At 41.9% G+C, this 27,098-nt stretch overlaps 11 protein-coding genes and 1 non-coding gene across 13 annotated transcripts in view; 8 read left to right on the top strand and 4 right to left on the bottom strand.

The window, feature by feature from the left end:
- LOC145702942 (peptidyl-prolyl cis-trans isomerase 5-like) overlaps nt 1-18,167 on the top strand; it is a 37,334-nt gene extending 19,167 nt beyond the window's left edge. Inside the window, exon 5 of the mRNA XM_081780240.1 lies at nt 18,158-18,167. The gene's annotated coding sequence lies outside the window, so the exon portion shown is untranslated. The remainder of the gene's footprint in view (nt 1-18,157) is intronic.
- Nucleotides 1,263-2,025, bottom strand: LOC145702953 (dynein light chain 2, cytoplasmic). Its single transcript, XM_081780252.1, has 3 exons — nt 1,836-2,025; nt 1,478-1,565; nt 1,263-1,429 (listed from the first exon to the last, which is right to left on the bottom strand). The coding sequence occupies exons 1-3, from the start codon at nt 1,985-1,987 to the stop codon at nt 1,400-1,402; spliced, it is 270 nt and encodes an 89-aa protein (XP_081636378.1). The 5' UTR covers nt 1,988-2,025; the 3' UTR covers nt 1,263-1,399.
- Nucleotides 3,818-8,681, top strand: LOC145705404 (kinesin-like protein KIF23). The gene is made up of 14 exons (XM_081782868.1): nt 3,818-3,867; nt 4,332-4,438; nt 4,770-5,377; nt 5,440-5,824; nt 5,870-6,172; nt 6,461-6,613; nt 6,761-7,114; nt 7,161-7,343; nt 7,386-7,481; nt 7,688-7,840; nt 7,886-7,984; nt 8,029-8,237; nt 8,283-8,432; nt 8,505-8,681. The coding sequence occupies exons 1-14, from the start codon at nt 3,855-3,857 to the stop codon at nt 8,518-8,520; spliced, it is 2,829 nt and encodes a 942-aa protein (XP_081638994.1). The 5' UTR covers nt 3,818-3,854; the 3' UTR covers nt 8,521-8,681.
- LOC145702928 (uncharacterized) lies at nt 8,723-12,062 on the top strand. The gene is made up of 13 exons (XM_081780223.1): nt 8,723-9,194; nt 9,239-9,379; nt 9,429-9,544; nt 9,585-9,747; nt 9,794-9,952; nt 9,995-10,091; nt 10,133-10,263; nt 10,415-10,635; nt 10,681-11,038; nt 11,079-11,318; nt 11,366-11,449; nt 11,492-11,544; nt 11,589-12,062. Exons 1-13 carry the CDS (start codon nt 8,733-8,735, stop codon nt 11,620-11,622), a joined length of 2,259 nt encoding a protein of 752 aa, XP_081636349.1. The 5' UTR covers nt 8,723-8,732; the 3' UTR covers nt 11,623-12,062.
- On the top strand, nt 12,215-12,287 carry TRNAF-GAA (transfer RNA phenylalanine (anticodon GAA)). The gene has a single exon. It is a non-coding gene; the product is annotated as a tRNA-Phe (tRNA).
- On the bottom strand, nt 12,602-17,307 carry LOC145702933 (activin receptor type-1C-like). The gene is made up of 8 exons (XM_081780227.1): nt 17,231-17,307; nt 15,822-16,084; nt 15,171-15,482; nt 14,936-15,123; nt 14,564-14,802; nt 14,291-14,516; nt 13,700-13,987; nt 12,602-13,653 (listed from the first exon to the last, which is right to left on the bottom strand). The coding sequence occupies exons 1-8, from the start codon at nt 17,240-17,242 to the stop codon at nt 13,499-13,501; spliced, it is 1,683 nt and encodes a 560-aa protein (XP_081636353.1). The 5' UTR covers nt 17,243-17,307; the 3' UTR covers nt 12,602-13,498.
- Nucleotides 16,238-16,978, top strand: LOC145702952 (uncharacterized). The gene is made up of 3 exons (XM_081780251.1): nt 16,238-16,323; nt 16,577-16,710; nt 16,762-16,978. Exons 1-3 carry the CDS (start codon nt 16,307-16,309, stop codon nt 16,917-16,919), a joined length of 309 nt encoding a protein of 102 aa, XP_081636377.1. The 5' UTR covers nt 16,238-16,306; the 3' UTR covers nt 16,920-16,978.
- Nucleotides 18,168-19,006: 839 nt separating the features above from the next.
- Nucleotides 19,007-20,874, bottom strand: LOC145702954 (activator of 90 kDa heat shock protein ATPase homolog 1-like). Its single transcript, XM_081780254.1, has 8 exons — nt 20,743-20,874; nt 20,626-20,697; nt 20,426-20,560; nt 20,219-20,376; nt 19,935-20,174; nt 19,829-19,888; nt 19,574-19,787; nt 19,007-19,502 (listed from the first exon to the last, which is right to left on the bottom strand). Exons 1-8 carry the CDS (start codon nt 20,831-20,833, stop codon nt 19,429-19,431), a joined length of 1,044 nt encoding a protein of 347 aa, XP_081636380.1. The 5' UTR covers nt 20,834-20,874; the 3' UTR covers nt 19,007-19,428.
- Nucleotides 20,875-20,964: 90 nt separating this feature from the next.
- On the bottom strand, nt 20,965-23,174 carry LOC145702937 (uncharacterized). Of its 2 annotated transcripts, none has more exons than XM_081780234.1 (6): nt 23,029-23,174; nt 21,902-22,940; nt 21,663-21,853; nt 21,498-21,617; nt 21,261-21,439; nt 20,965-21,213 (listed from the first exon to the last, which is right to left on the bottom strand). In XM_081780234.1, the coding sequence occupies exons 2-6, from the start codon at nt 22,912-22,914 to the stop codon at nt 21,196-21,198; spliced, it is 1,521 nt and encodes a 506-aa protein (XP_081636360.1). In that variant the 5' UTR covers nt 22,915-22,940; nt 23,029-23,174; the 3' UTR covers nt 20,965-21,195. The 2 variants fall into 2 exon arrangements, with proteins under 2 accessions (XP_081636360.1, XP_081636361.1); XM_081780235.1 differs by having other exon boundaries at nt 21,902-22,935.
- Nucleotides 23,173-24,078, top strand: LOC145702945 (dynactin subunit 5-like). The gene is made up of 4 exons (XM_081780245.1): nt 23,173-23,333; nt 23,374-23,495; nt 23,539-23,674; nt 23,715-24,078. Exons 1-4 carry the CDS (start codon nt 23,270-23,272, stop codon nt 23,948-23,950), a joined length of 558 nt encoding a protein of 185 aa, XP_081636371.1. The 5' UTR covers nt 23,173-23,269; the 3' UTR covers nt 23,951-24,078.
- Nucleotides 24,073-24,882, top strand: LOC145702947 (iron-sulfur cluster assembly scaffold protein IscU-like). The gene is made up of 4 exons (XM_081780247.1): nt 24,073-24,180; nt 24,224-24,343; nt 24,383-24,529; nt 24,572-24,882. The coding sequence occupies exons 1-4, from the start codon at nt 24,118-24,120 to the stop codon at nt 24,686-24,688; spliced, it is 447 nt and encodes a 148-aa protein (XP_081636373.1). The 5' UTR covers nt 24,073-24,117; the 3' UTR covers nt 24,689-24,882.
- Nucleotides 24,883-24,916: 34 nt separating this feature from the next.
- LOC145702930 (double-strand break repair protein MRE11-like) lies at nt 24,917-27,069 on the top strand. Its single transcript, XM_081780225.1, has 7 exons — nt 24,917-25,145; nt 25,188-25,448; nt 25,493-25,711; nt 25,756-26,038; nt 26,081-26,516; nt 26,593-26,685; nt 26,733-27,069. The coding sequence occupies exons 1-7, from the start codon at nt 24,919-24,921 to the stop codon at nt 27,002-27,004; spliced, it is 1,791 nt and encodes a 596-aa protein (XP_081636351.1). The 5' UTR covers nt 24,917-24,918; the 3' UTR covers nt 27,005-27,069.
- The last annotated feature ends 29 nt before the right edge of the window (nt 27,070-27,098 follow it).

Genomic DNA, 27,098 nt, shown 5'->3' with positions numbered 1-27,098 from the left:
TTTTGCGCTCTCGCTCTCTTGGCTCCCGAGCACTGGTCGAATTGTGCTCTCGCTCGATCGGCTCTCGAGCTAAAAAAATTGACTCGCGAGCAGCCTTCCAGAGCCTAAAATGATTCGAAGGCCCCGTGACTAATTCCAAATGAGTCCCTCTCCCAGGAGTTAGCACCTCGCGGTGGGCATGTTTTATCTGTTTAATCTCGGCTTTACGCGTTCTACTGCCGAGATAACGTACCTAATGAAGCTTTCACAAAACGGAAAACACGAGAAATTGACCCAAGAAGAAATATATTTATGAAAGTGAATAATTATGCGAAAAATTTTTCTTTTAATTTTGCTCGCGAGCCGCTCGTGAGTCAATTTCATGGCGAGCACGAGAGCAGCCGCTCCCGCTCGTCTAGCTCCCGAGCATTGCCAACATATGCGCTCGTGCTCTCTGCGCTCGCGAGCGGTTTCAAGTCTGGGCTCGCGCTCTTTTGGCTCTCGAGCCAACTTCATTTCATGCTCCCGCTCCCCTGCTCTGAGAGCAACGATAAATTTTCGCTCTCGCTCTTTTCGCTCGCGAGCATTTGCGAGCATTTCAAACTCTGAGCCTAAGTTTCAAATCCAAAAGGCCGACCCGTCCCGACCGAACCCGACCATGATTCTGGCCATTTTAAAATAACTCGACCCGACCCGACTTTGAAAAAGGGTAATCGGCACCGACACTGGACCCGACAACTTATAAGTGTGTCTAAAAATTGAGAACAAATATGAAAATATAATAAAATTATTTTTTTTGAAGTAAAAAATATGCTCAACAGGGGTGTAAAGTAGAATTATGTTTTGGCTGAATGTGTCGATTTTTGTTTTTAAAAATTTTTTATTTTGAATTTCCTTACATGGTACAAAAATCCTTACCTGGTACATTTCCTTACCTGGTACAATTCCTTACATGGTACAATTTGATTTTTGTACCATGTAAGGATTTTGTACCATGTAAGGAAATGTACCATGTAAGGATTTGTACCATGTAAGGAAACCCCAACGGAGCCGCGAGGCGGCTTCGCCAATATTTGAAAATATCTTGTTAGATTAAGTTAATTTGGCGAAGCCGCTTCGTTCTTTCCTGTCTTCCGGCGACTATCTGTATGTCTTGCTTTAGACGTAAACCTAGTCTACAGTCCTGCAAAAGAAAGAAGAGAGAAAAACCACGAAAAATGAAGCTGTCAATAATTGATTTGTTTCGTTGATCAGTTTCTTTTGATTCGATTAGAGATGATATATATTTTTATTTATATATTCCAGGGATGGTGTTCGTTGGCTAAAATTCGAAATCTCGATGATACATGAGCGTTACAGGAAGTCGGATAGGGAGGCATTGTGGTACAAATTGGTGACACTGTTTGTACGCGACCAATGCTTATCCAGACTTGAAAAGCAAGATGGCGACCTAAACGGGAGAATTGTTAGAGCTTGAACGGATTAAAGGAGTGGTTACCTGGCCAAGGTAGAAGTAAATAAAGTGCTTCGTCTCGTGGGTGACGTAGGAGCCGAAGTTTCGGCCGACGATGCAGTGCCAGGTGGGGCTGAAGAAGAAAGTGTTAATTCAAAGAGGGTCAATTGGGAGATTAATTTACTGTATGTAAGGAAATTATATGAGCGGAAATGCATCCTAATTATCAGTCTATTTTCCAGTGTATTTTCAACGCCAAAAACCTAAATCAATTCATCTCCAAGACTCTTGGACCAAGAGAAATGATCTCAATCGATTTTTTTAAAAAGTGTCTTTGGATTCTAGAACGCGAATTTATAAAATTGTTTGTTCCTTATCTGGAGGGTTTGAAAAGAAGGCTTACCCATATTTCTTGTCGAATTCTTTTTTGATGAAAGCAGCAATGTCCTTTTCGATATTGTACTTTTCGAGGGCCTGGGTGGCGCATTCGACGGCGTCGGTCTGCATGTCTTCCGACATATCGGCATTCTTGATCACGGCCTTTCGCTCAGTCATCTTGCTTTGTTCTGAAAAATACAAACTGTTATCTTCGTAAATACTTTCTTTTAAACTAAAAATGACGAATAAGAATGAGAATTGTGCGTTTGTGTTTGAATTAGACAAGAAAATCGATAAATTTTGAGTCAAAAAAGAAGCGTTACTGTAAATTTCTCTGTATAAGTTACTGTATTTTGTCTCTGGGTGCGAGAGCTCCGCTGTTGGCTATTTTGCAATTTTCAGCGAAAAAATGCGAAAATCGTTGCTTACCTGATGAGTGATTCTTGGTGAATGGAACTGCAAGGGGCGCGCTGGTCGAGTTATATAGTGAGTGGCTAGATCTGAGCGCGCGCGCTGATTGGCCGAGCCCAACTGGCTAGATCTGAGATCCCATGTTGCCATGGCAACCTCGCGACGACGTCGAGCTAGGGAGTCCGCGAAAGCACGAAATTCGTTTCTAGATTGCCTTTTTCGCGAAAAAGTTGTTCATTTGCAAAAATCGCGAATTTTTTTCAAAAAAATCGGATTTTCATCAAAATCCGCGGATTTAGCCATGAAATCATTCTTTTTGTGAATTTTAACACTTCTCCATGAAAATTCTAGCACTTAGATTTCTTATACTGCGAAAATGGCGGTAAAAATCGCAATTTCGTCGAGTAAAATCGGTAAAATGTCATTATATTACTTATTATTTCAATAGAATTTTTTCTAGCGAAAGAAGGACACTGTCGATGGCCAGAAAATTACTGGCAGTGAATTTTTACCTCGAAAAGCGTCTGAATTACCTCAGTAAAACTTGATTTTCACCAAAAAAGCATTGAAATCAAACCTATCCCGGTCGCAAAAACGGACACCCTAGCAACCGAAAATTGTCCTTGAACTTGGAGCACTGCTCATTTCGGCGATTACTGACTCTATTTTCGTAGAATAGATAATAAGCAATCAACTACCAGCAACTTCCATTTCCAATCACGTACACTTCAAACTTTGAACTTACAGATTCCAGTCAGTTTCAGGAGAAATGTTCAAAGAAGCTTGTAAATTATTCAAGCACTTTTCTTTCAAGAGCTTGGGAAAAAAAGACCTTGGCGATTGCGTTCTAGCCCAACTGGAGAAGCTCCTGAGCTTGTCGAAAGAGCAAATTTGCGCTAACAATCTCCGCGCTGACATTTGTTGAATACGTCGACTAGTGACGAGTACTGTGCATTTCAATGTGGGCTAGAGGCAAACAAAGAACGTCTCGCGAAATTCCAGCGATAATTACATCGCAGAGTCGAAATTTTCAGACAATGAACGCATCAAATATTTGTCCAGTTTCCGGTGTCCAGTGTCCAGTTTGACTTCAAGTCTTGTCTTCATAAATTTAGAATCGTCTTCGTCGACCGAAATTCTATTGTTTCGAGTGATCCAAAATCCAATGTCCATGACGAGATTCTTTTCAGACTTGAATATTTTCAATTATTAAGACCATAATTATTAATTAATTTACTGACCATCCACGACTGATTCTTCTTCGCTATCCTAAAGCTTTTATTTTCCATCATAAGTGGATAAAGGCTTTATGATTGAGCTCTAAAATCCAAAGAAAAGAAGAAAGATTATCCTTTCACAAGCAATTTTCTTGGCAGTCGCAGGTATCACGCCTGAATCTTTGTCTGCTCACTTTCACCAGCAGTCAAGCGCTACCTGTTCTGCGATAATCACTGAAGATTGCTGAAGAAAAATAGACGTGGTCGTCAGAGTTCATTTCAGTTTGCAAAAATAGCCGAACCGATTGTCAAATCGGTGAAAAATCTTGGCGCTAAAGGACATTTACATCTGCCTCAAAATCTGATAAAATGAACGAGTTGGTGAAACTTGTCCGCATTTGCAGTTATAACGAGAGATGGTGCTTGACGGTGAGTTTTTGTTTTATTTGATCGTAAAATTTACTGAGCAAGATTTTTGAAAACATGCGTTTTTAATAAACACTAATATACAATCAGTGATATTTGATGAATTAGAATCAAATCATAAGTAAATTTAACATCTCTTAATAAAAATTATAATTTCCAATTATTTACTGGTCCTTCTCGGAAGCTGATAGAAATTCATTATCAATAAATCCGGCTAATGATTTCACATATTTGCTTTTGTGTGACACGCTCAATCCGTAAAATCACCCGCTTGAGCGCAATGTGTGGAGTTCACGGGCGCGGCGGGAATTCAAATCGCGCGGGAAGCCGTTGCGCGCCACTGATTGGAGGACACGATTGTGCGCGTCCACAAAACGCAAAGTGAGCTGAGCTCGCGGCAAATTCAAAAAATAGATTTTTTATTAAAGAGATCTAAAAGAAAACCTGTAATTGAAGAAAGAATTAAGAAAGTAGAAGAATGCGACCAAAGCGGGTGAAGACTCCATCTTCATCAGATGTGGAGATGGAACCAGTAGAAGTCTTTGCGAGGATAAAGACGGTTTCTCCAACTGAGGTAAATTTTCTTTATTTTCTTCAAATATTTGTCTTTACCAATTATTCGCTCAAGTAAATTTTGACCTAAGCAAACTTAATCAAAGACATTCTAGCACAGTGAATTCTGGCCCAAATATACAGTAGTTACTGTTTCTAAAACGGATATTTGATTCATAACATTTAACGATTCTAGTTGTAATAATACACTTCCTCAACAACTTTATGACATCGTTTTCAATGGCTGACTTGTTTCGTTCTGAGAGCAGCCCGCTCTTTTGGATATTGTTTTCCCAACAAAATGATAAACAAAAGGCCTCTTATACCAATATCATTCTGAGTGTTCTATTTAGGACACATGCGTCGATTTCGTGGACGAGCGAACGGTCGATTGCAAGCCACCGCCAGATGTGGTTAGCGACAAGGGCTCGCGAGCTACTTTCACGAAGGTGTTCAACCAAGGCGCTGCCCAGAGCGCGGTCTACGATGAGATCTGTAGGCCGATGGTCAAACGGCTCTTGAAGGGCAAATCGGGACTGCTGTTCAACTATGGTGTGACTTCCTCTGGCAAGACTTACACCATGACTGGTAGTCCCAATCAGCCCGGCTTCCTCCCCCGCGCCATGGAGATGATCTTCTCGTCGATTGATGGTCACCAGACGAAAGAGTTCCGCGTGACATCAGACGATCGCAACGGCTTCAAGCTTCTGAGTGAGACTGACATGATGACCCACAGACTGGAGAAGCGAAACGAACTGGTCCACAGTCGAATTGCGTCGAGAGGCTCAACCAACACCGTGCCAAACTACAACATTGATGAGCACTACATGGAGAGCCTTTCTGAGGGCTTTCAATATGCGGTTTTCATGACATACTGCGATATCTACAACGAGTCGCTGTATGATTTACTGGCACCACAGAGCAAGACCAGGAAACAAGAGAAATTGAGAATCAGGGACGAGTCACTAATTTCTATGATAAAATTCTAGTTTCTAAATCGAAACAAATTTGAACTCGAAAAAGGGATGACCCTGAGCGCGGAGTATACGGGCACAATATAACTGTCAAAGAAGTTCGCTCGCTAGAAGATGCGCTGCGAGAATACGAGCGCGGCCTGAAGCAGCGAAGAATGGCAGAAACTTCTCTGAACAGAACCTCCTCACGCTCGCACGCGATCATGAGCTTGCACGTCGTGAGGATACCGTACGACAGGAACACTGGCGACGTTTTTGAAGACCAGGTCGAAGATGTCACCAGTTTTGCGTCGAGTCTGCATTTGGTTGATTTGGCAGGCTCGGAAAGGCAGTCGAGGACGAATGCGGCTGGCGATCGACTCAGAGAAGCGGGAAATATCAATAACTCGCTGATGACGCTCAGAAGATGCATTGATATTCTCCGACAAAATCAGGTAAAACAAAATTCTTTCAAGAACGATCCTTAAGCTTGTTTCTAGCGCACTGGAGCAAGAGGAAACGTCCCCTATCGCTCGTCAAAGATCACCCACATGTTCCGAAACTTTTTCGAAATTCTCGGCGGCGTGAAACTCGTCATTTGCCTGAACCCGGCGGCCTCGGAATTCAATGAAAACCTCGACGTTCTCAATTTCGCCGAAGCGGCGCAAGCGATCGTCTGCAAGCGTGAAATCAAGGAAGACATCGAGGAAGACTTCACAGCTCGGGAGGAACAGGCCGCGATGGCCAGAGCGAAGAAGAATAAGAGGAGGACGATCTTTCAGCCTTGGATGGTCAATGAAGAGGTAAATCATAGAAGAAATTATAGTGTTTTAAATTTGCAAGAAATTTTAATCGATATTCCTAAGAATTTTTTTCATAATTATTGAAATATTAAAATTTTTTTTAATCCCTTTTTTTATTTATAAATAAGTTATCTTTATTCTGAACAAAAATTTCTATCGGCATCATTTTCTGCCATTTCTTGTGAAATCCGCCCTTGCGCTCTTCTAGACACTGTTTTCGAGCCAAACCGGTTGCCCTGCTCTCGCTCTTTTTTCACTTTTTCTTCATTTTTGCGAAAGAGAAAATAAGAGAAGCACGAAATCTTGGAAATGGAAAAGCCGGAAAGTCTGTTTTCTTGGGTGAATACGGCCAAAAGGGGAGGGAACAAGAAAGAGAAAGGAAATGGGATGAGTGGGGAAAGAAAGGAGGCCGATAGAAATAGGCTCAAAGAAGCGGCCACGGTAATTTTGAATGATTTTTATGAAAATAAGGTCTTTAATTTTTAGGGATGAAAGTTAAAAGATTAGGTAGAACAGTTATTCCCTTATTCACTTATAAGAATTCCAAATTTTCCTTTAGATTAAGTTAATCTTTTAAAATTGATTCAGGCTCTCGCTCACGGACCACCTCTGCCATGCGTTGAACTCTTCAGTTGTGACGACGCCGAGATGATACCTCAGCTGATCGACATCATCCGGCAGCGAGTAGAGCGTCGCGAAATCATCGGGGAAGAGACCGATCGGCTGACGACAACTTTCCGCAAGAAACTCAACCACTTTGAGAGGGAGAATGTCGATGCTCTTGGCAAACTGCGCATTCTCGAGCCTCAGGTTGAGAAAATCGAGGGCGAGAATGATCGGCTCTTGAAGGACAACAGACGATTGGAGAAAAAGAACAGAGCGCTTATGGAAGCCCAACGGGTTTACGAGCTCGATAAGAAGGAAGCTGAAGCAGAGCTACAGGTAAAAATCGAATATGCTAGACTTAGAAGCTTATTTATTCTTTTAGGCGATGAACAACAAGCTCGAGAATGAGAGCAAATCGAAGCGGCAGATCGAAGCCGCTGCAAAGCGAAAGATGGAGGATGAGCGACGAAAGTTGAACATGGAGACCTCTAGAAAGCTTCGTGAAGCTGAAGAGAACTCCAAGAACAGGCTCAACCTGAACGAAGCCAAGATGGATCAGCTTAGAGTAAGAAAAGCGATCGAAATCAATTCTAACTTCTTCTTTTAGAATATCCTCTCGAAGAACTCTCCCCGAACGCCCGTCTCCCGTGTCAACCGCGAAGTTGAGCGCGTTGAGCGAACTCCTGTATCTTCTGCACGCACTGTAAGTATTCATTGTATTGGAGAATTTCCATCATTTCAAGGATTTCAAGAAACCAGCGATCGCGCCTAAGCCCAAATTTGACCCACAGGTTGAGCTTTTTTGCGACTAAATTCACGCAAAGCTTACTAAACACGCAAACGATCAAAAACTAACTCACTAAATACCCCGTCAAAAGTCCATAGACATTTACTAATCATTTCTTTCAGCGTAACCTTCGCAAACGATCTGTCTCCGAGACTAGAATGAAGGAAGAAGCAGGCATAACACCTGGTATGTCTGTGAAGACTCCTTCTGCTTCGAACATCAAGGAAAATCGACCCCCACGCCCTGGACGATCTCAAGAACGCGGTCGTGGACCGGTAAGTGTACTAATTTCGTCATCTTTAATTAACTCCTACTTTCAGACAACCGATCATCTCGCGCACAAGAGACGATCCAAGTCGGCCGACAAATGGCTTGCTCACACGCCCAAGGAAACTATTGACCCTGGCACTGTTCTTCAGGTAGAATCAGGTTGTTAGCCCAAATTTCTAATTCCAATGTTTAGCCAAAAGTCATCGCGAAGAAAAATGTTCACATTCCTTCCGTGGGTGACCTAAAGACCGTCGACCAGTATCTCCTGACGCATCAGGAGCTCGGTACCGGCAATCAAGTCAAAACGACGCTTGTGAAAGGCGAAGTCTACGGCACCCGCACCGGCGGAACTCAAGTCAGATTCACTGGCAAAGAAAAGCTGACATCTGGCACATCCAGCGAGTAAGTTAAAACGGTGTGAATTGATCGGTAATTGTTGGTGTTTAGCAAGCGAGGAGTAAAGAGGCGATCGAATGAGGAGCCCGAATCTCTAGAATCGGCATCATCCGCCTTTACGGATATCGCAGCGCGTTGCGATCTCGCAGTCGTTCACGAGAAAGGCGCCTCATCTGCCCATATTACTAACTCCAATAATAAGTGAGTCCTTCATCAATTATTGATCGAAATTGAATGAAAAGAAAAGCCAAGATAATTAACGAATAACTTCAGGTTCCGTCGCAAGTAAAGAAAAACCGCTTCACAAAAAGACACACTTCACCCGTTCCAAATAAACTGTACTATAATCTCCCATTTTTTGACATTTTTTATCTGTATTGACCTGTCTCACCTCTGCATTTTCACTCCCACTTCAACTGTTCAGAAATAAACCTCCTACTGGAAGTTGAATGCTCTTTTTTCTTTTAATTATTAATTTTGATCTTCAGAGATCGAAAATAAATGCCCGAAGCGAACTCGGACTTTTCGGACATTTCTCTTTCCGGAAGTGAAGCAAGCACCGATCTTTCTGAAATCAAGGAGGACAAAGTTTTCTTGACATCTTCGGACTCCTCCCGTGATTCTTCGGAGGGCGAGTCGACTGAAAATGTCCGAAAACGCAACCATTGTGACATAGCAGGACTCAAGAAAATCATTCTGAATCATTTGCGCCCAACAGATCGCAATATAGTCAGCAAAAAGAAAGAGTCAAGCAATTCAGTCGAAGAGGCCAAGATTGTGCCGGAAGTAAGCAAGCAGGACTCGCTGGAAGATGCTTCAGATGCGAAGAGAATGTGCTACAGACACTCGGAGTCAACCGACTCCATGATCAGCTCGCCTGATTCCGAGTACGAGCTCGATCCATTGATCATCGATGCATCGAATTATTTGGATGAAATGTTGACCGAAGAGGAATTTAACAAGGTCAGCTTTTGAGCATTTCCTGATCCCTAAAATCTCCGTTTTAGGCTTTTACGAGAACAAATCGCCGGGTCGCTCTTAGAGGATTTCCAGAAAAGACTAATCGGGATGATATTATGTGCTTGTTGGCAAAAAACGACTTGGAATTCGATACTGTTCATATGGATAAAAATGGCGCCTCGTGTAAGGTAAAGACTCTTTACTAAAGAGACGGACTAATTAACCCATTTTAACTAGGTCTTATTCAAAAACGAGGAAGAGGCAAGAAAATGCAAGCTTTTAGCAAGTGAGCTTGGAAAAGATTGGAATTGGGATCTTGTTTGGAGGAATACTGAGTCTAATTTTATGATTTGGTTGGTTATCTTGAATTATTATTTTGTAACGTAGAATAAGTGTGTCCCATTTACCCCTTCACTGGACGGAAGAGGAGCTGAACAAACTTGTTTATCCATTTGGTGGAACAGAAAAGTGTTTCATGGTCAAGTCTAAATATCTTGATGGTCAGTCAATGGGTTACGCCTTTCTTGAATTCACTTGCAAATCATCTGCGATTCGGGTATACAAACAAACTGTGAAGTAAATAGTGTAATACTCTTTTATAGATAAGAAACGAGCTTCATAACTCTCCGGTTGAAGGAGCGATCCATAGGATACAAGTGCACTGGGTCGATCGTGTTCATGATGTGTTCAAGAGTTATGAAAACGTCTATAGTAAAGTTTTGTTTATTTCACTGCCGACTGTTGATAACTTCAAGTTATGGGTAAGCCTTAAAAAAATTTTGATGGCTTGAAAATTGTTTTAGGATCTCATAGGAACAATAAGGAATCATGAAAGACCAATCTACATTGCCAGAGTTAACATTGAAGATCCAAAGAACAAGTATTTGATTACCGAATACAGTAAGCGCTACTGATCAATCACAGTTCTCATTTTCTCGTAGATACGCCCGAGAAAGCTGCCCGTGCCCATCGTTTTATTCAAGAATCTGATGATTTTAACCAAGTCTCCTTTTGTGTTCCTCACTATTCCGCTATTGTTATTCAGAAGTCATTTGAAACTGTCTACGATAAAGTAAGTTAGACCAGACTTCATTCCCCACTTGTTTTTTGTGGAATCCGAGATAGATATCTCCATGTTTTTAATATTCAAAATTGTTTTTATGATACAATCTTAACGGTAGTCGAGCAGTATTGAGAGACCGCCAAATAACCTCTTCTATCAGTTCAACGATTTTACCAAAAATGATGCCTCCTTCAGTCTTTTAAAGACTCCGCCCAGAAGAAGCCTACCTAGAGAAATCTTAGCTCCCAGAAGTGAAAAAACAACGATGGCATCAGCTCCAATTAGCTGTAGCACTCCAGTAGTCATCCAAAATGGCTTTTATCATGCAAATATAACCAACTCTAATAGCCGATTTTCGTCTCAAAAAGATGGTTTTTCGAGGTACGAGTTCTCTCTTATTTTTCATCATACCACCCTTTTTCTTAGTCGAACTCAAACATACTATGCCTACCAAACTGTCTGTCCAAATCCAAATATGATTACACCTGCAATGAACACTCAAAGCTGCCAGCCTACATTTTCAGCCGAACACCGATCAAACTACCAAACCGCCCAATTTCAAGCCGTCAATGCCCACTTCATTCATGCTGCTGGAGGTACCACTGCTTCTGCCCCACAATTCAAGCCCGCGCATAACTATTCACGAAATTCTGCCGTGCAGAACATGCCCATTTCTTATCACAATGCCGTTTCATACGCTCGACAATCCCAATATCCAGTAAAAGACAGAAGCCTTTGTCAGGATCTCTTCAACGTTGGCACCACTGATCCTGTCACTAATCATGTAAGTAAAACTCAACTCAATCTCTCTGACCAACATTTAGCGACTGGCTCAAGAAAGAAGCCGTAAAATGGAGGAAGAGAAGGCGATAAGAATGAGAGAGCGTTGCAGAATGCAGCAAGCATTCCGCCGCGCCGAACAACAAATTTACGCCAAGAAGGCATCGATGCAACTCAATCGCCCCTATTCCAATCTTTTTCAAAGCAACTCGGCTCCCTCTTATTACGATTTTCATCAAGTTGAAACTGCCTCGTGTGTGTCATTCGCAACCGAATCAGTACAGGTAACTTCATAAGGCCCAACACAATAGAATATAATTTTGTAATAAAGGATTCGCCAAAGTCGAGCAACTATCTTGGCGACAAACTCATGAAAAGCTTGGATCTCGTCAGCCCAGAAAAGAACCCTCTTTCGGTATATTTTCTAGTAATTCAAAATTTATTCACGCATTCATAGTTTCAACCAAATTCTACTGCATCTATCAAGTATGACCACGCATTCAACTCCGGGTAATATTTCTTTTAAAACATGCCTCGAATAACCACTCGTTCAGATCACCAGCCCTTCACACTGGTTTTTCCGGCTAACAAGTTCTCTGAAACGCCCGTCCTCCGTCCTATTAAATTCTCCACATCTTCAGCTTACCGTAAGCTACTTTTAGGCAATTCAACTTTTATGTTCAAAATTTCTTTATTTCAAACGGTTCTTACGTTCAATTTGTCCTTTTTCGTTTCAATTGATTTTGATAATTGTTCTTTCTTCCTCTGACAGATTCACAAGTAGATTTTTTCTTCGTCTGCTGTACTGTCAGTCCTGTGCTGTCCTATGCAACCTATTCAAAATCTTTCAAGTTTCAATATTTCTCTAAAAATCATCTCATCAGTGTTTCAATAAGCCGCGCCACTGATTTCTTCGTGTTTCTTTTCTCATTTATCACTGCCCTTAATTTATCTTTACTACTTTTTCTTCGTATATCATATGCGAAACATATATTCTCTCTCTATTTATTTATCAACTACTTCATGTTCTGCTGTTCAATACAGTCTATTCTCTACCCAAAACGCTCAAGCTTTTCAATCCTTGTTGATTGCTTGAGAGGAAAGTTCTTCGTTTACTTTTTTCACAAATGCAATTTCAGGAAGTAGAGTATTTTTATGATCAAATGAGAGAAGAAAACATGCCTTGATAGCTCAGTTGGGAGAGCGTCAGACTGAAGATCTGAAGGTCCTGTGTTCGATCCACAGTCAAGGCAAATTTTGGGGTGAACAATTGAAGAATCACAAAGATAAACATGAAAACAAATCATTTTGGAGCTTCAAAAATTGCAACTTGAAAGAGTTTGTTTGATTGGATGCCCTTATGTTATTTTCACGCCCTTTTCCTTCTTAATACGACCTGCAAGAACTTAAAAAACTCTAAGGTTTTATACAGAGGTTGTCTGATCCAGATTAGAAACTTTGGCAACACCCAATTACATGAGCTAAAAAAGCCGTAGAGAAAAGTTCCCATCTTAGAAAAAGCTTTCTTTTGAAGATAACTTATTGTTCATATTTTCGAATAAAAAGGTTTTATTTTTTAACCAGTTGCAAAGATGAACACAAGGACGGCCAAATATCGGCATACAAAATAAATAACTGTATGAAGAGATTGAACTAGCCGAATAAAACTCAAAACAAAGTTGTGAGGGGCTAATCTGGGCTTGCCAATCTGTGTGGAAAACCCGAGTCAGGGTCAGAAAGATCCCACATAAAAAGCCACGTATGTGCCTTTTCAAAAACGTAGCCTTTTTGCCCTGACTCAGGTGTATACACAGGTTGCCGACCCCAGGAGCAAATTGAGGCCGAAATTATAAAATAATATGAACTTGTTTCTATGATGAAAAATCATAGTTTCACACTCTCGAAGAATGGTGGTTAAAAGCGGAGAAATGCGAAAAAAAGGAAAGACGCAATAACGGAGAAAATAAGATAAAAAGACGGGAGCAGAGTAACGCTCCAGCTTGAGGAAAACGTTAGAATGGATTGAGGAATAGGTCAACGATAAGAAATGTGATCGGCGACGGGGTATCGCCGAGTCTCGTAAATCAGGCTTTGTTCAAAAATTGGAAGATTTATATGCTTGATGCAAGACAGTCTGCCAGTTTCATTAGTCGAAGAAAACTGTCATGAAAATGATCACTCGCGCAAAAAAATCTCGTCAAAGTTTGAACCAGCCGAAAGAATCAAGGTTTGTGTCGTTTTTCCCGTCGCTCCCTCATTGCGAATGGGCCTTTCCACGTTGAATCTGTGGCCCGCTGGTGATTTAAAAATATGAAAAGAAAAAAATCGCAGCGGCGCGGAAAGGGAGGGAGTCGCCGCGGGAAAATGACGGAAGAGAGGCGAGAGCTGAACTTGGCATCGAAAGGAGGGCAAAAACAAATGAATGGAACTGAAAAAGAATGCTTATTTTGAAAAGTAGACGCCGCTACTGCGGCTGGGGTCGCACTTCATTGTATTCGTGGCTCAAGCCCTTCTTCATTTTCAACGCACTGAGTCGCCAAGTCGGCTCTTCCGTCCAGCACTCGGCGATCACTTTGCAAAGCCGCTCCCACGATTTCAGTCCCGGAGAAGCAGCAATCTCTGAAGCGAAGATTTAGCAATCAAGAATAAAGTTGTAATGCGGTACCATCGGTAGAGGGGAAGGCAGGTCTCATCTTTTGCTGGCAGACGATGAGCTCCATAGCTTGCAGCGTGGGTTCGGCTGAAACGTCGTCTTCGTAAGGCAGCTTGTAAGCAGCCGGGATGTGCCCCTCGTAGAGCTGCGTGCGCGAGGCGATCTCCCAAAGCACGAGCGAAAGCGAATATATATCGGCGCGGCGGAAACTCATGAAGTCCTCGTCCCGGAAATTGTTAGAGAGCAACTCTGGCGGCATGTAGCGCTTTGTGCCCACCAGGAACTTCTCTGATGTGCCCTCTAAAATATTATTATGAGGATGGGGGAGGGCTGGTGTAGTGGCTGGGCTCGGCACCCTGAGTAGAAAACCTGAGTCAGGATCTGAGAGGAGTTTTATTAAATTAGTTTATTTTTTCAAGGAAGCCGTATAGATTGAAATGGTATTTTGCGAAGCCGATACCTATGGTCGGAGTCCATTCCTTTTTTAACCCTCTTAGTCCTTAAACTTTCCTAAACTTTTTAATTCTTGAGACAGGTTGCCGAGCCCCGTTCAGAGAAAAGGACCAGGGAAGAGTCAATTTGACGGCAATTAAGGCCACTTACTCGGGAGATCGATGAGTTGCTTCTGCGAGTCGAAGACGACGGCGAGGCCAAAATCAGCGACGGCGCATTCCCCGTCGCTCTTGACCAGGATGTTTTTGGATTTGATGTCGCGGTGCGCGATCTGGGGCTTTCCCTGCGTACCGTTGATTTCCTTGTGAAGGTGCTCGATTCCGGCGCAGGCGGTGTGTGCAAGCAGCAAAGCGTCAGCGATGGAAACGGTATTTCCCTAGAATTCAACGTTGCGGCTTGATTCTAGCGCTAAAGCAATTCTACCTTTAAATAGTCGAAAAGGGAGCCGCGCTCGTGATAGTCCGTGATTAACCAGAGTTCGAGCGCGATTCCAGCGTCCTTGTTGTCCTGAGCAATGTAGTGCAGGATGTTAGCATGATTGATAAGCGTCGTTGAATAAATCTCCGTCTCGCGCTTCCAACTCTCCGCATCGCGCGAGTCGAAGATCTTCGCAGCAACATCTTTTCCAGACCAAGTTCCTTTGTACACGATCCCGTACCGACCTACAAATTTATTTCGGAGCATTTTCCTTTCAAAGTATTCAGGAAACTTGACAAATTCTACAAAAGGGGGCCAAAAGGACTTCGCTTTTCGAAGCAATTGATCAGTTTTCCTTTTAAATTTTCTCGCTCTTACCTTTTCCTACGAGAGAGCCAAGACGAATTTCGCGGGAGATGGTTGACACGACGAGTTCTGCTTCACCTTGACCAGAACTCGACCCGTCAGGATTTGGGTTGACCATAGTAGACTCGGTGTTGCCACCTTGTAGAATGAGATTGCCAGTTTCGGCTAGCTCCATTTCATCATTATCGGGCCCATCGGACCTGAAAATCAAAAGTAGCTTCTTTTGAAATTTTCCATTAATAATTACCTTTTGAAACATAATTTTTTCTTTTTATAAGAACATACACTAGCTAAGAGAGCTAACACCAAGCAAATAATTGAGATTTTGAGAAAGGAGATCGTTGAGGATCTGTCAGCAGAATTGGGCAATGCGATCGTAGTGTTGAAGCCTCCAGCGGGGCAAATTGAACAAGCAAATTCTGAGTTTTCGGGACAGAAGGAGCAGCAGCACGATTGCTCCTCGATCATATGTTCCTCGCTGCCTTTTTTGTCTTGGCAGAGACTGACGGAACCCAACATCGAATTGATGCTCTTGTACGGAAGGCATTGAAGAAGAACTCTGAATTGATTCCAAATATAAGAAACGTTTATTTATAATAGTAAACTTAGTTACTAGGGGCCCATTTTTCGTCCAAGACTTTCTGCGATGGCCATTTTTTCATCTTAGTGCAACGTGCCGAGCTTGGCAATCTATTCAGAAAATCTGAGTCAGGTTTTCAAATTAGATTTGAAAGGTTATTTAGCTGCTTCGTACGCAACAGCTTTCATTTCAGTTTTTTTCAGATCCTAACTCCGGTTTTCTACACAGACAGCCAAGCCAATCACGTGGCCTTAGAATGAAGAAGGTGACCATTGCAGAAAGTCAAAGAGAAACAGCGACCCTTTTTATATAAATTACTCGAATCCATCTTCCAAGTGTTTGACTTTCTTCTGGCAGCAAGTTGGTTGTTCGCCAGAGCGGACCTCGGTCGAGTTCACCTGGCAAGTGTAATCGTTTCTGACGATGTCATCGTTGTTTGTGTTGACGATACAAGTGTGCGTGTCTGCGTGATCCTCAAGAAGATCACCTTTGATATCGTAGCGCGCTTTTTGACAGTTGCAGGTACTATTCGACGCGTTCTTGGAAATCGTCTTATCCAACAGGAGAAGAAGCAAAAATCTTATCAATCGAGGTCAACAGCTGATTCAAGACTCGATCTGTCCCATTTTAAAGCGCTAGAAAAGTGGCGCTAGAATGGGATAAGAAGGGGAAACCGCGTGGTTGGTCAGAAGGCGTTACGTAAAATCACTGAAGCGTAAAAAGAACCGGTAGTGACCCCTTTTTATCAGCGCTGGAAGGAAAAATTCGAGCTTTTTCCCAAGAAAATTTAGAAAAAGAGACAGATGGAGAAGAGTCACAAGTATGTTTGATTTTGAGGGCGTTTTTTCCGAAGGGACTTACAGTAACTCTGAATTCAGCAGTTGTGAAGAAAACTTGAGTCAGGTTCTGAAAGATTTCTAATGTATAGCCGCGTAGTGGCTTATTTAAATGAAGCTGTAATTCGCATAACTTTCTTTCCGATGAATTTTATTGGAAATCTTTCGGATCCTGACTCAGGTTTTCCACACAGGTTGCCGAGCCCACACTTTGTTAATTTGACTGACGTAGATTAGGACTCCGACTAAAAAGAAGGTGATAACAGTTAAGTCTGTGCGGGACTATTGCTTCTCGAAGAAACTGAACTGTGTAAGCACTGGGGAGAGTCTGGGAGTAACAGCCAACCTGACCCAGTACCTGTTCGCACTAGGTAAGGGCACTTATACAGTTACAATTCTATAAATAGTAACTTCTCTTCTAGGATCTCCCCCGCCGCCGAAAAACTCAAGGGCGTGCTCTCCAGTTGAAAATCTTCTCGAAAGAACGAGTAGCGAAGAATCTTCCTCTTCCGGAAGATCTCTCTTTTCCACTTCATGTTCTGATGACTACGCTGAGCTCAATGCTAGAAGACTCTTCTAGTGTATTTTTCCTGAACTTTTCGAGTGGAAATATATTTTTAACACGAAACCAACATACAATAATTCACAGCATATTATTTTTTCATATTCCAGTGTCAGGTATTTTTCATCAAATTAAAATATCCCATTCCATAAAATGCACTGAAAAAGATAATTTTAGAAGAAAAAACTGAATAAATACAGCTCTGAATGAGTAACCTAAGTTAAAAGGATAATTAGCGGACGCGCGATTCCCATATTCCATATTCAAATGACTTTCATAAAATATTTTTACGATTCTAGAATTGCAGAAGTGCTCTTGACCCGTTTCCTGCATGAAACCATTTACATATTCTTTCTTTGGAAAAGAGGTGACGTGATCTAGAAAAATACAATTCTCTCCGGCGGCGACTATTTAGATAGCTTCCCGTGGCGTGGCGAATCAGCGGTTGTGCTGAGCGCACGGCTAATCAGCGCGCGTCCTGAGTAGAAAGAGAAAATGCGTAGGCGGCGCGTTTTACTACGGCACTCGCTCGCAAGACGTGAAAACTTGGACTGGACGTGTTTTTCTTGTGCTGAGCCGGATTTTAAAGCGAATTCATCAAATTGATGACAATATGTCTACCAAACTGTCCCCAAAGGAATCATAGTATGATAGTTTTACTAGTTACCATCGAAGAATCACAAAGATTAACATGAAAACAAATCATTTTGGAGCTTCAAAACTTGCAACTTGCAAGAGCTTGTTTGACTGGATGCCCTTATGTTATTTTCATGCCCTTTTCCTTCCAAATACGACCTGCAAGAACTTGAAAACTCTAAGACTAGGATTGCTTGATTTTATTCATCACACGTCTCCATAAGTCCGAAAGATAACAAAAAAAAAAGAAAGGTACAAATTAGATGTTACTTTATGTGCAATCAGTCAAAGGCATTTATTTTTACCGACGGGGGCGATTTTAGTACAAATCCGACTTTAGTACAAATCCGACAATAGTACAAGTCCGACTTTAGTACAAATATTTTTTTTGTACTATTGTCGGATTTGTACTAAAGTCGGATTTGTACTATTGTCGGCCTTTTTTTTGCGAAACAGTCTCTAGAATGTTTATTGATCAGCGGGACTTGTACTAAATTCGTCACTTTTTTAAAATTTGTACTAAATGCGACGTTTTTCAAAAATTTGTACTAAAGTCGTCACTTTTTGTCAAAAGATTTATAAAAAATGGAAACACATTTTGCATGAAGACTTTGCTCGACCCCCCTCCCAGATGGTCATTCAAAAAAAAAAGATGACTTATATGAAACGTTCTAGCCAAGCACATACGGTATGTGACATACCGCTTTTCTTTCTCTCCGCCAATCAAGGGCAAAGTTTAGTCCGTTTCGGGAATTTTCGCGGTAAAAAAACAAGTAATATGGCAAATATCCCAACGATATGAATGGTCTCCATTTGCCCAAGATTTTCTTATGCCCAACTTGGGTTACCGGCGATGTGAATTAACATAAATTGATGGATCCAATGACAAGTAAAATGGCAAGTTTGGCAATGCAAGTACTTGCCTTGCCTTGTTTTGCCAAAGGAATTGTTCAGGCAAGTTGATGGCAAGTTAATCGCCGGTAACCCAAGTTGGGCATAAGAAAATCTTGGGCAAATGGAGACTATTCATATCGTTGGGATATTTGCCATATTTCTTGGTTTTTACCGCGAAAATTCCCGAAACGGACTAAACTTTGCCCTTGATTGACGGAGAGAAAGAAAAGCGGTATCCGTTTGGCTAGAACTTTCCTTTTAGTCATCTTTTTTGAATTATCATCTGGGAGGGGGTCGAGCAAAGTCTTCATGCAAAATGTGTTTCCATTTTATAAAAATCTTTTGACAAAAAGTGACGACTTTAGTACAAATTTTTGAAAACGTTGCATTTAGTACAAATTTTAAAAAGTGACGAATTTAGCACAAGTCCCGGTGATAAATAAACATTCTAGAGACTGTTTCGCAAAAGCCGACAATAGTACAAATCCGACTTTAGTACAAATCCGACAATAGTACAAAAAATATTTGTACTAAAGTCGGACTTGTACTATTGTCGGATTTGTACTAAAGTCGGATTTGTACTAGAATCATCGCCGTCATTTTTACCAAAGGCGCCTGAAAAACAAACACGAAGGAGGATAAACTTGAGGTAGTACCTTTGGCACAAGTCAGAAAAAGGGGATAACCTAATTTTATCTTCTAAAAGACAGTCTTTTTGAAGAAGAGCACAAACAGGAGTCCTACGAAACGATCTGTCACTTTTTAATGAACAGTAATTGATGAAATTGAGATTTTCATCTGAAGATGGAATGGTGACTTCGATTGTACTGGGTGGAGTGGCTTGATCAGAAGTGGTAGCTCATTTTCTACGAGCGCGGAAATACGGTGAAAAATGTTTTGGGGGAACACTGTATTTCAACGATAAAAATGGCGTAAATCCTAACAGTTAATTTGGTTCTCAATTTTGAGAATAAAAATATTTCTTTATGAACAGATGTTAAGAAACGCTGATTCCAAAGCCGAATGTAAATTTGATCGGATTCCAATAGAATTCTCTCCATCCCTTTTTTGAGTTCAAAACTTGTCCAGACAAGAAAAAACGATTGGTTTTTTTGCTTGAATTTTGAACTGTTCCTGTTTCGTTCTTTCAATATCACTTTCGGGAACACCAGATTGCTCGAGCGTCATTTTAGCACCTTTATCAGTTTGCTCGAACACCATCGAGGCAGTTGAGAAGTGCGCGGCGGGCCAGTGTCGGAGTCTCCACTTCATCACGATTTTCTTGTCCTGCTCGAGCTCGACGAAAGTTCCAGTGACGATGCCGCCGAAGAGAACGAACTCGCCATTTTTATCCGGCTGAACGGCGGTTATTGCAAGCTTTCTTGACAGAAACTTACATTATACGACTGCATAGCACCACGGGTCCAAGCACTGACTCTTTGTTTATCGATGAAGACCTGAAATCATCCTTTATTGGATACAAAACATGAAAAAGATACTTACATTATAAACTTCAGGGACCGCGCACATAAACGTCTCCTTCAGTACAAGCTTCTTTGTTTTTATTTGTGAGCCAGACGTTGTTGTCGTCGTTGTCTTCTTCGCTTCGACAGGCTTGTTGATCTCGACCTTTTTCATATTCGTAGTGATTTGCTGAGCGTTAGCTTTCTTTTCCGGGCCGTTGTTGGATGCGACTTGGCAGACGCTCTTAGCAAAGTCGTCCCGAAGAAGTTTTCCGTATATCTGAAAGGATGCTTATTTTTGCTTCATAACAGGTAAATCATCACCTCCAATTTGTCTCTTATTAACGAGTGTCCCTTTGCCTTGATAAACTTCAACCCTTCCGCATCGTAGTGCTCATCTTTGTCATACTTGGTAGAGGAGAGATCCCACTCGTCCGGGTCGTTTTCTTGGCTAAAGTTAGGACATTTTATCGTCCCCTTTGCTAAATAACGTATTCAGAGATACGCGTCACAAAAATTGAAATCACTTACATTCGACTTCGTTGCCTTTGTGTTTCAGCTTGAATTTTATCTCCAAAGTGTAGTCCCAGTATGCGATGAGCTTGTTCTTGCGATTGCTGGCCATGGATTCGCCGTTGACTTTGAGATCTTTTTGAATTTCAAACTTTTTCCTGGATCATCCAAAATATTCTCCTCCCCATTTTGATGGGATTTTAGTTGAACCAGTTCCTGGTAGGGTCCGTCTTCAACAACCATGCCTTCAAGCAGCTCCTTGATTTTCTTCTCGGACCACTTGTTCGCATCTAGACCAGATTTTAACTCGTGAGAAACATCAAGAAAAAACGTACCGACTTCTTTCCAATGCCAGTTGTTGACATTGTGTGAATCAGCTCGCTCCTCGACGATCCATCTGGGATCTCCTTCGCCCCACTTTGCCATGCTGAAACTATTGGAAATTTTATAATTTTGAAGGATTTTCTCGATAATTGTGGAACTTGTAAAAACCAAGTTATAAGTTGACAACGACTGGAATATCCGTAAAGAATAGACTGGAACAAGAGTTGAAATGATCTTGGTCACGAAGCTGACCGATAGTTTTAAGTATGAAGAAAATATAAAGGAAGTGAAAAGAAAGAAAAGGGCTCAGCCGAACATTTTTCTCTTCTGCTTGATCGTGAACGCTTTTTTAACCGTGTTGCGCTTGACAACTTTGCTCCCGCCGAAGTTCAGCCCGATTTTGACCTGTTCACGCTGCTCAGGTTCTTTTAGTCCGCCGGGAATAAACTGGTGCCTCATTGACGTCAGCTTTTGCGTGTCCTCTGAAAATCAAAGTCATGAAAACGACCGCTCTTAATGATCATTTTACCCATATCAACACCGTCGACATCTTCATCGTCGGATTCGGGCTCTTTTTGATCTTCGGCTTGACATCTTCAGAATCGTCAGTTGGAGCGGTTGAAGCAGCTGCTGAGTCATCTGCGGGTTCAGTTTTGACCTCGCTGTTTGGATCAAGTACTCCCAGAGCGATTAATCTATCTCGCTCGGCTGCAAAATGTATTTATAACTCGAAGGAAACTGTGAAATTCACAGTGTGGATCATTACCTTTCTTTTCTTCTTTTTTAATTTTTTTTTGCTCCATTTCTTTCTTCTTTTCTTCGTTTCGGGCTTTTTCTTTCGCCAATTGCTTTTGAATCTTTTTCATATTCTTCTCAAGTTTCTTTTCTATGGAAAATGTGAAGAACAGGTAAAAAAGGATGATCGGCTTACCGAGAAGTCGCTTTCTTTCTTTCTCGTCGAGAAGATTGAAGAATTCGTGCTCTTGGACTTCTTCTGGTCGTTCATCGATTTGGTGTTTGGCGAGAGGGATTTTGAAGTCCCAGGGCTTCTTTTGCTCTTCTTCTTCTTCGTCGTCCGATGATTCACCGTCGTAGTTCCGAACCGCTCGTTCCGGAAGAGCTCTTCATCAAAAAATAGTTGAAGAAATAAAGGAGGTAGGAGAAACATACCTGCCCATGTAGTTTTCGTTTGATTTCTCTAGGTCGTCCCTATCGAATTCGCGTTGTTCGACCATCGGGTTTTCCCAGCACTCGTACCAGAGAATCCCCATCGCCGCAGCTTTTCTCTCCGCCTTGTATTTCAATTCTTTGAGTTCCTCTTCTTTCTGCGCCCGAGAAAGAGCATCACGCATCTTTTTGTTTTCATCCATTTCAGATTTGTCGAGAATTTCATCTTCTTCTTCGATCTCTTTTTTCGCCTCTTCGCCAAAGTCTTCTTCTTCCTCTTCCCAACCCGGGTATCGGAGTCCGTGGAAGCCAGGCATTTTCATGTCGCCTCTCGAGCCGCGTGACTTGGACATCATCATATTAAACTTTTTCGTTTCAGAAGCATCTGGCAGCATCAATCTATCCGAACCGGCCATGGAGCCGCCACCATAGATCATATTCGGATCCGTCTTTGCGAATTTTCCAAGTCCAACTCTGGCGAATTCTTCTGGCGCAAGTCGGTTGATGTCCGTGTCGCCCGCGCGGAAGAGCATTTCATTCTTGATCGCTTTTCCTTCAGAATCCGCCATTCTTGATCCCAGTCGCGGCGCAAGCTCGACACGAGATCGTCCACACTCGTGACAGGCATTTCTCTTCGCCCAGTTGATATTTCCACAGCGGCAGATCCAATCGTCCGCTGAAAACAACCCGCCTGACTTGGTCGAGGCTTCTTCGCCGATTTCGCCGCCGGTATCGCTGGGACGGACGAATCGACCTTTGATATTGAAGAAATTCGACTTGGGCCGCGGCTCCGAGCACAAGTTGCATTCGTCTCTGTAGCCAAAGTTGATGTTTCCACACTCATGCCGAGGACAAATCCAATCACCACGGCCTTTTTGTCGGGGCTTCCAGTCACCGCGGACGGTTCTTTCTGCTTTTTCGAAGGCGTTCTTTCCTTGCTTCTTTTGCTTCTCGTAATTTTGCAAGGCCTTGAATTCGTCTAGGCTTTGCAGCCAGGCATCTGAGTCTTTTGGCATCGCCGAATGAGTTGATATTTTCTACACTAGAATTAATGTTAACTGTAATGAAATCGATCTCCCTGAAGGAGAACTCACGCACGGATGACGTAATCAATATTGGTTCTCTCTTACCTATTCTAGAAGTTTTCTTCTCTTATACGACTTTATGAATTTCTTGTAAAATGTAATCTGTCCGCGAGAGAGGGGCGAAAAATCGAAAATTTCAGAGGAAAAATGAAAGCCAAGGGATAAAAGCGCGTTGATTGGCCGAGGCCAATTTCTCCTCCCGCGAAAGTGCCAGAAGAATCGAGAAAAAATAACTAAAAAAAGATATTTTTTCAAAAGAATAAGAGATAAAAAATAGAAAGACAGAATGGAGATAAGGGTGGAGAACTGCGACAGAAAGCACTTTTTGGAAACGACGACTAGAAATAGAGGTATTTTTTTTCGAAGGGAAATCATTGATCAAATTCGTAGTGAGCAAAATGGCTGGCTTATTTGGCTCTCAAAATATCGTTTTATCTGGAAAAGTGTTCGTTGGGCCAACTTGTGTTATTCGTGGAGATTTGGCGCATGTTCGTGTTGGAAAATATTCAATGGCAAGCTGAAAACATCACTTTTCCTCTTTCAACCTTTTAGTAGATCCGCGACGGAACGATCTTACGACCGAGTTTGAAGCATTTCAACAAGGGAGTCGCTTTTGTGCCGCTAACGATTGGAGAACACTGCTTGATCGAAGAAAATGTGGTTGTTTCTGCGGCGCAAATCGGCAGTTTCGGTACTAAAAGCGTTGTTTCTTGGATAAACAGTCCTCTTAGTGAATATTGGCAAAAACGCAGTGATCGGAAAACGAGCAGTCATCAAAGAATGCGCAGTGATTCTCCCCGACGCGGTCCTGGCCCCTGACACTGTTGTCCCCCCTTTTGCTATTTTCGGTGGTGCCCCTGCCAGACCAGTTGGAAAAGTTCCTGACAATCATCAAGAAGCAATCACCGAACTGACAACGACGTTCTATCAGAATACGAAAGTCGAAGATTTTGGCAAAGGAAAATGAAATACAAAACTGCCGAAATTTCAAAAAGAAAACACGTCACAAGCTCTTCATCTTGTCTGTAAAATAACATTAACAGTAACTCTCTACTCTTCACAAGTAAAATTGACACTCCTTTCGTTCAAGATCAAGATTGACGTTTCTCATCAAGATTTTCTCTTCAGAACAAAATGTTGAGAACCGCATCAAAGTCAGCTCGAGCCGTCACTGCTGCTCGCGCTTACCACGCTAAAGTAAGAGTTTTTCATGAAACGTTGCTGGAATGAGATTTTTTAGGTTCACGATCATTTCAACAATCCTCGAAACATCGGCTCGCTCGACAAGAACAAGGTTAACGTCGGAACTGGCATGGTTGGAGCTCCAGCTTGCGGTGATGTCATGAAACTCATGATCGAGGTAAAGGAATCAACAAAGCATTCTCTATCATGGTTTTAGGTCGATGATGACGGAAAGATCATCGACGCGAAGTTCAAGACCTTTGGCTGCGGATCTGCCATCGCTTCTTCTTCACTCGCTACTGAGATGATGATCGGCAAGCATACTACTGAAGCTCAGAAGATTAAGAACACAGATATTGCCACCGTAAGAGATCCCCCTATCTTCCATTTCTGATCAAGAATTCAGGAGCTTTCTCTTCCTCCAGTCAAGCTCCACTGCTCAGTTTTGGCCGAGGATGCTATTAAAGCCGCTGTCCGCGATATCGCAAACAAGAAGAAAGCCGCTGCAGAAGCATCAGCCTAAATCTTCGAAAAAAGAACAATTAATTATTCTAACCTTCAACAAAAAAATGACTGAAAAATGTAACTATCTCAAAAAATCTGACTTTGTTCTGTTCGGCAAAGAAAGAAGGCCTCTTTCGCTAGGAAGAATTAGCAATCGGCCTTCTTTCCGATCCTTTTCCTTGTTCCTGAGACCAAACTTCTGGTGACCTAAAAATACAGATGTCCTTAAAATAAAATTTTTAGAGTGCGATGAAAAATAAAAAACTGGAAAAATCCAGATCAGAGGATATAATAGAAGACGAGCACACATTCAAGATCCTTATTGCGACAGATACTCACTTGGGTTACAAGCATACGTGCAAAGATCAGCACGATGATTCCTTCAATACGATGGAAGAAATATTTCAAATTTACGGGAATTCTCAGCCGGATTTTCTCCTTATGGGAGGCGATATTTTCGAAAAGAACAACCCTTCGTTAGTTCGTGTAAAGCGGATCATTATTAAGACTGATTCTAGGGCCTCTGTCTTGGAGAGAGCGATACAATTATTTATGAAGTACGTTCCTGGAGAGGTTGATCATAAATTCAGACTTCTCTCTGATCCAGTAAAGAACTTTTGTGTCGAAGGCGAAGAAGTTCCAGATACGCTGCCTCGATGGGAAAACGGGTATTTCCCAGTTGCTAAGCCGATCATGACGATCCATGGCAATCATGATAATCCGACAGGAGAGTTAGATAGCACCGTGCTCGAGTATTTTGCCGAGCTTGGTCTTTTGAGGTAAAAATTTGAGAAAGTAATTGAATTAAAACAAAGGATTGTAGTCAATTCGGACGGAGAACGAAGCTTTCCGATGGAATACTGAGAATTTATCCAGTTCTACTCCAGAAAGGACAGACTAAGATTGCAATTTATGGTTGGGGCTGGATCACAGATATGCGCTTCAGGTCAATCGTCGATCTTGGGAACGTGGTTTTTGAGGTTCCTGAAGATCACGAAGATTATTTCAATATTCTCGTTGTTCATCAAAATCGTGTGCCGAGGTTCCAAATGATTAAGTCGCTCAGAAACTAATGCGTTACTTCAGATCTTCGAAGACAGACTATTACCAAGATGATGAGATTCCCGACTTCATCGACTACGTTCTCTGGGGCCACGAACACGATCAAAAGTACGACTGGCGAGCAGACAAGCGAACACTCATTGACCAGCCAGGAGCAACGGTTGTCACTTCGCTCACTAACGGTGAACTCGAGCAAAGGCGTATTGGAATGTTGACGATTCGACGAAAAAAGAACGAGCTCTTTTGGCGACATGATAAAATCCCGCTGGACACGTCAAGAATCTTCATTTTCCGCGACTTTGTCCTCGTAAAAAATTCATTTCTCTTTCCAAATGGATAAAATTTTTAGTCCGACTATGTCGATTTCGAAGTAGAAGATGTGAAGCAGCTAAAGCAGCAAATCGCGAGCATTATCCTCGCTCAAGTGAAAGACATGAAGCAAGAGTGCGATTTAAAACGACAAAAGTCACGCAAATTAGCTCCAGAGATGCCTCTACTGCGATTGAGAGTGCTCCAAGAAGCGGGGATACCAAAAATGAAGCTTCGCGAATTCTTAACCGCGAAAGACGCGAAAGAATATGCGATCAATACCGACATTGTCAAGTATAAAAATCCAATCATGAAGAAAGAAAGGTCGAGCAAATTTTTTGGCTTCGATGAAATGGACGCGGCGATCTTTGCGGAAGAACGGCAGGCGATGCTGCCGATTATTGAGAAGAATTTGGCAGAAAATGAACCGTTAGAATTCCTTCATGAGATTGCGATGACGAATATTATTCAAGGAAGAGATATTCGAATGAAATTATCAGAAAAGATATTTAATTTATCGAGAAAACTCGTTTATGTATCTCCCTGAAGGAAAAATAGATGAATTGGAAGGAGAAACAACACTCAAAGGACTCAATGAATTACCGGATCGTATCAAGGCGTTCAAAGACTTCCTTTATGACCGAGGTTTAATCATTAGCAAAAACTTTTGGAGTACATAAATTTGTCTTCAGCTGCCGCAAACTTCATGAAAGCATATGAAAACAAACAGATCATGACCGAATCGTCAACCGATCCAGTCGAATGTGCAAGAGACATTCAGCGCTTTCTTCAAAAACTCCGTCTGGAAGATCTGAAAGAATACAAACCAGACGAGATGGTCGCGCAAGCGCGAGAAAGAGCGAGGACTTCTCAAAATAAATCAGCGACTCAGAAGCTCAATTTGACGCCGCTCTCGAAGAGCCCAACGAAAAAGCGAAAATACACAAGGAAGAAGGCGAATTGAGAACTTTCGAAATTTATAAATCCACTGCCCTCACTTCATTGTCATTTAACACACACATTCCTCCACTTACTTTAATAAAGGAATATTTAATTTA

The sequence above is a fragment of the Oikopleura dioica genome, chromosome PAR (genome assembly GCF_907165135.1).
Source record: "Oikopleura dioica chromosome PAR, OKI2018_I68_1.0, whole genome shotgun sequence".
NCBI classification, from domain to species: domain Eukaryota; kingdom Metazoa; phylum Chordata; class Appendicularia; order Copelata; family Oikopleuridae; genus Oikopleura; species Oikopleura dioica.
This window is presented reverse-complemented; position numbering and strand designations above follow the sequence as displayed.